This window comes from Coregonus lavaretus, assembly GCF_964263955.1.
Source record: "Coregonus lavaretus genome assembly, chromosome: 3".
Classification (NCBI taxonomy): Eukaryota; Metazoa; Chordata; class Actinopteri; order Salmoniformes; family Salmonidae; genus Coregonus; species Coregonus lavaretus.
Genome location: NC_139990.1, coordinates 60,909,723 through 60,921,612, shown reverse-complemented (window position 1 = coordinate 60,921,612; position 11,890 = coordinate 60,909,723). Strand labels below are relative to the sequence as shown.

Below are 11,890 nucleotides of genomic sequence, written 5' to 3'. Positions count from 1 at the left end.
CAGTTCGGATTTAAGTATAACTTTTGGATGACTGAAGATTTTAGTGATAGGTCTAATGCTTTAATATTTAATAATTTCTGTCCTCCGAATTCATATTCATTATATAAATATGCTCTTTTAATTTTGTCTGGCTTGCCGTTCCAAATAAAATTGAATATTTTTTTCTCATATAATTTAAAAAACTGTTTGCTAGGCGTAGGCAAGACCATAAGCAAATAGGTAAACTGGGATAATACTAAAGAGTTAATCAGGGTGATTTTTCCACAAATTGACAGGTATTTTCCTTTCCATGGTAGTAAGATCTTATCTATTTTTGCTAACTTTCTATTAAAATTTATTGAAGTGAGATCATTTATTTCCTTTGGGATATGTATTCCGAGTATATCCACATCACCATCAGACCATTTTATTGGTAAACTACATGGTAATGTAAAAATTGTATTTTTTAGTGATCCAATACGTAATATAGTACATTTGTCATAATTTGGTTTTAATCCAGAGAGGTTAGAAAATGTATCTAGATCCTCTATGAGGCTGTGGAGGGATTCTAGTTGTGGATCTAAAAGAAAACATGAATCATCTGTGTACAATGACACCTTTGTTTTTAAGCCCTGTATTTCTAATCCTCTGATATTATTATTGGATCTGATTTTAATAGCTAACATCTCGATGGCCACAATAAATAGATATGCCGATAGTGGACAACCTTGTTTCACTCCTCTTGACAGTTTGAAACTTTCTGAGAAATAGCCATTATTTACTATTTTACACCTAGGGTTACTATACATGATTTTGACCCATTTTATAAGAGATTCTCCAAAATTGAAATGCTCCAGGCATTTATATATAAATTCCAGTCGAACTTTATCAAATGCCTTTTCGAAGTCTGCTATGAATAGCAGGCCTGGTTTCCCATATTTTCCATAGTGTTCTATTGTTTCCAATACTTGCCTTATATTATCTCCAATGTATCTTCCATGTAAAAAACCTGTCTGATTAGAATGAATAATATCCGACAATACCTTTTTAATTCTATGCGCTATACATTTTGCTAGGATTTTTGCATCACAACACTGAAGTGTAAGGGGCCTCCAATTTTGTAAATGGACTGGATCTTTATATTTTCCACTTGTATCCTGTTTCAGTAATAATGAGATCAGACCTTCTTCTTGAGTGTCAGATAATCTACCATTTACATAGGAGTGGTTAAAACATGCTAATAACGGTCCTCTTAGTATATCAAAAAAGGTTTGGTATACCTCGATTGGTATGCCATCCAACCCTGGAGTTTTCCTGGACTTAAAGTCTTTAATTGCATCCAGAAGTTCCTCCTCTGTAATTTCACCTTCACATGAGTCTTTCTGTGTGGCTGTTAATTTGACATTATCAATAGGAAAAAAATATCTACAATTAGCTTCAGTTAGAGGAGATGGAGGCGACTGAAAAGAAAACATATGCTTAAAATACTTTGTTTCTTCCTTCAAAATATCATTAGGTGAATTATGGGTGACTCCGTCAATTGTAACCAGTTTCATTAAGTTCTTTTTGGTAGCATTCCTATGTTGAAGATTAAAAAAGAATTTTGTGCATTTTTCCCCATATTCCATCCAGTTTGCTTTATTTTTATAATATATTACACTTGATCTTTCTTGAATAAGTTTTTCCATTTCTTTTTGTTTTTCCTCTAATTTATTCTGAGCCTCTATGTTACAGTTTTTATTGCCATCTATCTGTTCTGTTAGACTTTCTATTTCCTTTCTTAGTATAAACTCTTTTGACCTAAATTGCTTTTGTTTTCGAGATGAGTACTGAATTGCATGGCCTCTAAAGGCACATTTAAAGGTGTCCCATACAATAAGGGGATTCGCTGTACCTATGTTATGTTGGAAAAAGTCAGTTATAAATTCCTTTGTTCTAATTATAAATAAATTATCATCTAATAGGCTTTGATTAAATTTCCAATATCCTCGCCCACGTGGAAATTCAGTCAGAGTAATGTATATGCCTATTATTTACTCTGTGCTTTGTTGAAGCACCTTTGGCAGCGATTACAGCCTCAAGTCTTCTTGGGTATGACCCTACAAACTTGGCACACCTGTATTTGGGGAATTTCTCCCTGCAGATCCTCTCAAGCTCTGTCGGGTTAGATGGGGAGCGTCGCTGCACAGCTATTTTCAGGTCTCTCCAGAGATGTTCGATCGGGTTCAAGTCTGGGCTCTGGCTGGGCCACTCAAGGACATTCAGAGACTTGTCCCAAAGCCACTCCTGCGTTGTCTTGGCTGTGTGCTTAGGGTCGTTGTCCTGTTGAAAGGTGAACCTTCGCCCCAGTCTGAGGTCCTGAGCGCTCTGGAGCAGGTTTTCATCAAGGATCTCTCTGTACTTTGCTCTGTTAATCTTTGCCATGATCCTGACTAGTCTCCCAGTCCCTGCCGCTAAAAAACATCCCCACAGCATGATGCTGCCACCACCATGCTTCACGGTAGGGATGGTGCCAGGTTTCCTCATGATGTGACACTTGGCATTCAGGCCAAAGAGTTCAATCTTGTTTTCATCAGACCAGAGAATCTTGTTTCTCATGGTATGATAGTCCTTTAGGTGCCTTTGGCAAACACCAAGTGGGCTGTCATGTGCCTTTTACTGAGGAGTGGCTTCCATCTGGCCACTCTACCATAAAGGCCTGATTGGTGGAGTGCTGCAGAGATGGTTGTCCTCCTGGAAGGTTCTCCCATCTCCACAGAGGAACTCTGGAGCTCTGTCAGAGTGACCATCGGGTTCTTGGTCACCTCCTTGACCAAGGCCCTTCTCTCCCAATTGCTCAGTTTGGCTGGGCGGCCAGCTCTAGGGAGAGTCTTGGTGTTTCCAAACTTCTTCCAATTAATAATGATGGAGGCCATTGTGTTCCTGGGGACCTTCATGCTGCAGACATTTTTTGGTACCATTCCCCAGATCTGTGCCTCCACAATCCTGTCTCGAAGTTCTACGGACAATTCCTTCGACCTCATGGCTTGGATTTTGCTCTGACATGCACTGTCAACTGTGGGACCTTATATAGACAGGTGTGTGGCTTTCCAAATCATGTCCAAGCAATTGAATTTACCACAGGTGGACTCCAATCAAATTGTAGAAACATCTCAAGGATGATCAATGGAAACAGGATGCACCTGAGCTCAATTTCGAGTCTCATAGCAAAGGGTCTGAATACTTATGTAAATAAGGTATTTCTGTTTTGTTTTTTAAATAAATTTGCAAACATTTCTAAAACCCTTTTTTATTTTTGTCATTATGTGGTATTGTGTGTAGATTGATGAGGAAAATGTTTTATTTAATCAATTTTAGAATAATGCTGTAACGTAACAAAATGTGGAAAAAGTCAAGGGGTCTGAATACTTTCCGAATGCACTGTACTTGTGAAAATAGTACCAAAGCGATTTTTAAAAAACTGTAAAAGCCCTGACCTCTAATACACATGGCATGTCATCATCATCACACACTGAATTAATGTAAGTTAGATGTCCACCAATCATACACTACGTGACTGACACGTATTGGCCGACAGGGTAGTGATGATGGCTCATGATCACAGAAAGGAGATGTCATGGGTGAGTGGGGAGGGCCATTGTACGAACAGAAAGTCAGGTCAAAGCAAAATCAACCCAGCTCTCTCAAAGGGAAGCTGAATGAAATGGTTGGCCTTTGAAAAGTCGTTGCTTTTCTTGAAGTTTAACCTTTGGACGTAGTTGCAGCAGTTAGCCTATATTTAGTTTGTTGACCATCTCTTTCTTTTCTTCATTTCCTTTGCTGCCGGATTTGCTTTCAGGGTAGCTGAAATAGAGGTACGATAGAGTGCATGCACACTGTCCTATATCTGTAACAAGCCAAAACCTTTCAATCATATAGGGCTGATGCTAAGTGTGGAGTGTGAGTGAATAAGTCAAACCCACTTAAAATTCAAGTCAAACCCACTTAAAATAGAAAATGGATGGAAGGTTGTTTATCGGCCATATAGACTGCAACAATACTGAAGGACAATTGATACAAGATATATGTGAGATTAATAGCACACAAATTAAAGCGTTTCAACAAACTGTCTTTCTCAGAGCAACTGATTTTCATTGTGCTGCACAGTACAGCTATGATTGAGCAGTGGTTCAAATGGGCAACATGGACGAGCCGGGAGACCTCAGTCACAATCTCGAGGCAAGTTAGGGCGCTGTTCAAAGCTTAGCTGGTTATATAAACACATATGGTTGAAACACACTGTCCAATGGACCCCAGAGGACTTTTTCACCATGGGACCAAATGTTTAGCATGATATTATTAGACCCCAACTCAGTTTGATCTTCTGTGCTTGTGCTATATATCGAGAGGTGTCAGCTTATAATTTTATCTGTCACGCCCTGGCTCTGGGACTCTTATATGTTGAGCCAGGGTGTGTAGATTCTATGTGTTTGTGTTTCTATGTAGGATCTAGTTCATGTGTATCTATGTTGGCCGGGGTGGTTCTCAATCAGAGGCAACGAGAATCAGCTGTTGCTTGTTGTCTCTGATTGGGAACCATACTTAGGCAGCCTGTTTGCCACAGTGTATTGTGGGATCTTGTTCCGTGTATGGTTTGTGTTTTGTTACCAAGGACTTCACGTATCGTTTTGGTCGTGTGGTGAATAATTAATAAAGTATGTTCGCATTCCACGCTGCGCATTGGTCCAATCCTTTCGACGATCGTGACATTATCACAGTGGGATGTACTCGTTGATGTGAGAAGTGTGTCATTACACTGCAACTCTTACTAACAGTTCTAGGGATATGAAGTGTTGGGTTATTTTTTGGTATTTATGTGTGTCTCGCTGTGTGTAATATAATAGTTTTGATGCATACAGGTTTCCAAAAAATAATGTAGTTCTATGTTTGGTGAAAAGGCGGCTGGTGCCAAATCATGCCTTGAGATTCCTAGTTGGGTAAGGTTTAGGTTGGCATCAGCCATGCTCCAGGAGTAGATGGGGTGTCGTGACAACGACCTACTTGGCAAGATCCTGTGGGATAACATTGAGTTGGTGGGCCCTCAACAGACAGCTGGGAGGGAGAGAGGGAGAGAGAGAGAGAGAGAGAGAGAGAGAGAGAGAGAGACACAGATGCTTTTTTGAGAGGGATTGCTCTTTGCGAACAGCTGTAGAAGTGAGTAAACAACAGCATAGGGTTTCTGGTGGCTTGTTGCCGGCTACCCAACTTGGTGTGGTTGTCATTAACCACCACCCCAGCCCTCTGCTCTTCAGGCTAACGCATGCATAGAGAGTGCTACATGAATGCCACTTTACAATCCTGTATGTAATGGGAGCAGCGAAAGCCTTGATGGGAGGGGGGGAGTGAGCCGGCAACCTACTGCTGATATTCCCTTTAGCAAGGAACTTAACCCCCTAACCTGCTCATTGGGAACTGCACTGCGGCTGTCCTCTGTTCCAGCCTCTCCAACCTGATGTGTGTTTCTGTGTGTCTGTGTGTGTGTGTGTGTATATCGGGGGTGGGGAGGATAAAATCAGAAGACAGATGTCCATCTCGTGTGGACTAATAAACTATATGTTATCTTATGTTAGGCCTACTGAGTATTGTTTCCAGATTACCCATAAGTATCCATATGTTTTCCCTGCTTGTCATAACCCTGGCTTATAGTGTACACAGCCTGTCTGGTTGTCATGTTTGTCCTGCCCAGTTAGGGTGTGTGTCACCTCAATGCCATCCACAACCTAGCTAATCCCTAAGAGTACCACTGGATCTTCTGTGCCACATGAAGTCAACTCACATAGGGTTGGTCCCACATTTTTTCCAGCTAATCAGAAACTGTAAATAAAAACATGTCAGCCATGGCAACAGGTGTGTGTGTGTGTGCGTGAGAGAGAGAGAGAGTGAGAGAGAGAGAGAGAGAGAGAGAGAGAGAGAGAGAGAGAGAGAGAGAGAGAGAGAGACAGATTGATGCACTGGGTTATTTTGGTCAGCCTATCTGTTCATTTCCATCACTCTCCTTTATATACTGTACATATCTGCTGATCAACCTTTCCCCTAGTTCTTCTTGAGATCTTTATTTTCAAACATTATATATACAAAAGTATGTGGACACCCCTTCAAATGAGTGGATTCGGCTATTTCATCCACACCCATTGCTGACAGGTGTATAAAATCAAGCACACTGCCATGCAATCTCCATAGACAAACATTGGCAGTAGAATGGCCTTACTGAAGAGTTCAGTGGCTTTCAATGTGGCACCGTCATAGGATGTCACCTTTCCAATAAGCCAGTTTGTCAAATTTCTGCCCTGCTAGAGCTGCCCTGGTCAACTGTAAGTGCTGTTATTGTGAAGTGGAAACGTCTAGGAGCAACAACGGCTCAGCCGCGAAGTGGTAGGCCACACAAGCTCACAGAACAGGACTGCTGAGTGCTGAAGCGCGTAGCGCGTAAAAATCATTTGTCCTTGGTTGCAACACTCACTTCCAAGTTCCAAACTGCCTCTGGAAGCAAGAACTGTTCATCGGGATCATTATAGCAGCAAATGGGGGATCAACTCCATATTGCATTACCCATGATTTTGGAATGAGATGTTTGACGAGTAGGTGTCCACATACTTTTGGTAATGTAGTGTACTTATACTTCCCTAGGATATTCTGGGTTATTTGAATAAGCCTAATTTATATCCTCTTGCTCTTTGATATTTACAGAAAAACAATATTGTTCCTCAACTGTGTAAACAACTTCATGGCAATAAAAAGTGTTCTATCATTTGAATGTTTTTCTATGTAGCCAATAGTATAAAGGCGTGTTTGTTTTCTATGTGAACAACATCTGAGCAGTTTGAATTTATGACATTTATTTGGTACCTAAGTCTGTAATTTGGTCATGAGTTATAATTCATGGTCAGTGAACAACAACAATAACATCTCTTCAACATTTCATTCTGCTGATGAACTGTGGTTCACCTAACCTAACCTAAAAGGTCATTTACAGCAGGTATGTTTGTTTCATCAGATTCCCTGCTGTCAGCTGGATAATTATATAATTTCCCATGAGTTACTGTTAGTATGGATGAATAAGTGACTTAATTACTAAAGAGTTGCTCTACACTTCCCATTGTTTCAATGACAGTGTCAATATGCAGCCCCTCCGCTGAGAGGTCATTTATGAAGGGCCATTGGTCAAATGCAGTGGCATTGTGGTTAGAGTGTCCACCCTGATATTGGAAGGGTGTGGGTTTGATTCCATATGGAGTCATACCAAAGACGCCAAATATGGGACCTAATGCTTCCCTGATTGGCACTCAGCATTAAGGAGATGGATTTGGGGTAAGGCCCTGCAACAGACTAGTGTCCTGTCCGAGAGATGTACTTGTACATCAAGCTGCCTCATGCTACAGAAACAGGAGATAGGCTCCTGCCATTCTGGCATGGACAAGGCTTACTTACTGGTCAAATGCATTGACGACCTTGCTGGAAGAGAATAGAACCAGAACACATTCCAAACTGTTCATTTACCTAAGGTCAAATCTAGAATCTTTGGAGATGTATATTTTTCAGTCCTTGAAAATAAGCAAATACAAGAGAGGCAAACAAACAATTCAGAATGTCATATTTATTTTTTCTTTGCATAGAAAACCAACCCATAGGGTCTCCTTATATAAAATACTTCTCGCATTTTCACATACCCAAATTCAAAACATAATGTAGATCTCCCATTTAGTCATTCCCATTCGACAAGCTTGGTCTTTACCATGAAATGTCTCTCTCTTCTACCATAAACCATTGAGTTAACATTATTGTAAAATTACCTAGTATGATCTGGGACTACTATGAATACAAAAATATGTAATTTTTCATTATCTAATTACAGAGCCATTTATATTCATATAAAGTGCAATAGAATATACAAATTGAAACACTTCCTATCCCTTCATTACTTTTGCATGGTCACTGCATCGTATCTGTCTGACCTAAAATGATAGCTGTGCACACAATGTATGGATGTGAATTCTAACATTGTTTCATTCCTCTGAGAGAATATGGCAACTGTCAAAATGCTGAAACACATTGAAGTACAGAACTACCATGGAATGACTAGAGGGTTACAGACAGACATAGAACGATCAGTTTCTGAAGACTGCAATTGTGATAGTGAACGTGGACACCAACATCTACAAGCCATACTCATTCAGCCTGAATATTTTCACTTCAACTTGACTCTCAAGTCCACATCTCAGTTCTGTTCCTTGAAAGAGTCTTCAGGGCTAGGGTCCCCCACTCTCTCTGCTTCACAGCTGTGCTGCTCTTTAACCAGTCACCAGTCCGTTCCTTGATCTCACTAGTGCAGGGTTCTTCAATTCCGGTCCTGGAGGGCCGAAACACTTCTGTTTTTTATTTCTACCTGGTAGTTAATTGCACTCACCTGGTGTCCCAGGTCTGAATTAGCCCCTGATTAGAAGGAGAGGATGAAAAACAGAGGTGTTTCGGCCCTCCAGGACCAGAATTGAAGAACCCTGCACTAGTGCTTAGACTACAACAGGGGTTAACTGCAACTCTTACTCGTGGTTCAGCAGACCTGAAGAACATGGCCCTTGCTGTTTGAGATCCTCGTCGACCTGAAAGAAAGTTGGAAAGAAAGAGAGAAACAGTTGGAAATAAAATAATTAGACCACATTTGCAACGGTGCCAATTCAGTGCTATCTACTTAACTTTTCACTAGTAAGTGACTATATCTGTTAAATGTCAATCTTCTATTCTCCATCTCCTTACCTCAGAGTAGGCAGGGGGAGGAGGGTACCAAAGCTCGGGGGCGTGCATGAACAGTCCTTCATCATCTGCGTCGTAGTCGACCAGCAGCGGTGTGAGGGGGGAGTCGATACGGCAGTCGCGGGAGATGTTGCTGTAGCTGGGTGGTTGTGACGGGAGGCGCAGGGATGCAAAACTACTGGAGGGGGTGTTAAGGGACTCTGCCTGGCTGCTCATGCTGTTGGTGCGGCTGCCAAAGCCATTGAAGGGGATGGTCCCGATGACCAGGGGCAACTCTAGGACCACCTTGTCACTGCCGGGAATGTGGACATAGATCTGATAGATAGATAGATAGATAGATAGATAGATAGATAGATAGATAGATAGATAGATAGATAGATAGATGTCATTCCTAGGTCACAAGTCCTTTCAATCATTTTCAATGTGAGGTTTATGGTATTAGCCTATATCAAGCAACAAGTTGTCTCAAGTTTATGACTCACCCTGAGGGCATAGTCCACGTGAATGATGTCGCACCCCAGGAGTGAGGGCTTGAGCCTGGGCACTCGGATGGTCTTTCCCTGCCACATGTCACACATGCCCGAGATGATATGGTTGCCCCTCACGACTGAGAGCTTCTCCCCCAGGACCTTGGTCCTGCCATTGGCCTGGTAGGTGTGCTTGACCATGATGGCTGCCTTGGGCACCACGATGCGTGAGCAGGTGTTTTCAAACTTGGCATTGATGCAGATGTACTCGCCCTCGCAGAAGCCCTTGCGGTCGATCTTGGCGCTAATGGACACATGTCCATCTGGGATGAACATGCAGGTGAGCTTCTTCTCCTTCGTACCTGCAGCTGGAGCCTGGATGAGAAACAATGAGAAACATTAGCATGAGTTAAGCATAAATCACCAAGCATGTTGATTGCAAGTCAACCATCAAGCCTAACACCATCCACCCAGGCCTTAAAATATCTCATGTATAGCTAGTTATGGCAAAGTTATTAACATTATTAAGCCAAGCATCATCATTACATGGCTCATTCAAGAGAACAAGGTGTATAATACAATCAATGTCAAGTAGCAAGGTGTATAATGTAATCACTATCAAGTGGCATATATTCCTTGTGGTGATAATTATGATGATGTGAATGAGCTGTTATGTACCAGGAGGTCAGGGGTGTTAACGTCCAAGGGCTCCTCCACCTCAAAGGGTTTCTCGCACTGCAAGGCAGGCTGGGAAGGCCTCTCCATCACAGCCCTGACATAATACTGGACACAGCCAAACTTCCCTTTGTAGGAAGACACCAGTTGCCTGTGACAAAAGCAGGTGGAATTTTAATTGTGGGATGCTGTCATTATTACATAATGCTTTGCCTTTATAGATAACAAACAACAACAAGGTTTTTACAGTCCTTGATGCTTACCCAGGATGTGGCAGCTCGAAGCCAAACATGTACTCATATCTGTTCCCTGGTCTGAGAGTGACAGAGCCATTGGAGTCTGACGATGAGAGAAAGACATTATGGTCCATTCATTAAACTATGAACTTAGACAATCTCTCTTAGGTAAATATATTTGGGTCTATTTGTGCAATCCACTGCAGACCACAGGACACCCTTGGTCCACTTCTAGTGCTTATGGGCCAATAGAAATTCCCTCTGGCGCATTTGATCATTCATAAATATAGACGTATGAAAATAAAACATATAGCTTGTCTATAAAGCACAATTTCTCATGCTCCATCTTTGCGCAGTGTACTGTACTCGCAGACTGCAGTAGCCAACTAGTGGCAGTGCGTAAACCCTGAATGACCCCGGGTGTAGCCTGCCGACTGCAGTGAATAGCTATATTCACATTCGAGACATAAGTAAATGCCTTTTTCTTTATATTTTAGTTTGTAATATTACCTCTAGGCTGGTGTTCCAGATAAACGGTATCTTCGTATTTCAGATATTCAATGTCTTCACGGCATCTGTGCTTTCCTTTCGCGTACTCTACTTTTGCGCATCCAATTCCAAACACTCTCATAGCCGACACCTTGGTCACCTCCGACACCTCAACCACAATACTCCCGGCTACCTTGTCGCCACTGCAGTAGAAAGCCTTAGTAGGATCATGGAAAACGACCTCAAAGGTCTTCAATTTCTTTGTAATGATGACCATTTTAATATTCGTTCAGTGTCCCAGTGGGTAAGAAAATATAAGTGGAAAATTGCCGACCGCTATATTAGCTAGATAAACCAATTGAATTCCACTGATGAACAAATGTCCAACAGTCTGATTGCAATCCAATCACTATACTGTCACAATGTTAGCTACTTATTGTCATCAACCGTACAATTTGGAGCTGACTGTAAACAGCAAGTCTCCGCATAGGTTTTATATGGATGGCGAGAACACTTCCCAACCCAGTCTCGCCCGCCGCAAACTCACTATCCCGTTACGGGACTGTGCATGCAGTCGGTGAATGCACCGTTTGAACTGCTGCATGTACAGCGCTCTCATTGGTAAAAATATATTGTTTGTGCCCCTCCTTGCCAATCAGCACACAGAAAGACCGCGTGGACACCTCATGGTAAAGTAACGAAGAGGAGTAGATCTTACGCATGTTTAAACGTGGTTCAGGGGTTATATCCATCTATACCTTGTCCCCCAAATTGAGTCAACCAATCATTATACCCAACATACATGTGTTAACAGCAAATGTTCAATCTCTAATAATAAAATGTTGATTAGACGCAAGCATGAACAACTTTGTTACTTCCAACAAACACCTTACATTTGGGTAGGTAGCCTAATTGTATCGCTGATGGTAGGCTATGCTTGCTGACTGTCGACAACACTTAAAAGGGTAGGTAGCCTATAGGGTAGAGAATCAGGTTCAAATCCCAAATCTGGGGGGAAGATCTGGTGAGATTATTCTGTAAATGTATCTAGACACTCCATTTAGTATGATATGTTACATTTCGTATGGTATGTATTCATTTCTGGATGTCCATCATCCATTTCGTATGATATGTTACGAATTACAGTTCGTATGATATGCTACAAATTGCAATTTGTACAATATGTTACATATTTGCAAAACATGTTAGGAATTCAAGTAGTAATTTGTTGTGGCTAACGTTAGCTAGGTAGCCAAC

At 41.5% G+C, this 11,890-nt stretch overlaps 1 protein-coding gene across 1 annotated transcript; it reads right to left on the bottom strand.

Moving 5' to 3' along the window:
* Positions 1 to 8,532: 8,532 nt before the first annotated feature.
* On the bottom strand, positions 8,533 to 10,910 carry LOC311115848 (thioredoxin-interacting protein-like; the record flags this gene model as incomplete). Its single annotated transcript, XM_084157347.1, has 6 exons — positions 8,533 to 8,615; positions 8,770 to 9,081; positions 9,249 to 9,608; positions 9,912 to 10,059; positions 10,172 to 10,247; positions 10,655 to 10,910. The coding sequence occupies 6 exons, from the start codon at positions 10,908 to 10,910 to the stop codon at positions 8,556 to 8,558; spliced, it is 1,212 nt and encodes a 403-aa protein (XP_084013473.1). The 3' UTR covers positions 8,533 to 8,555.
* Between the last annotated feature and the right edge of the window lie 980 nt (positions 10,911 to 11,890).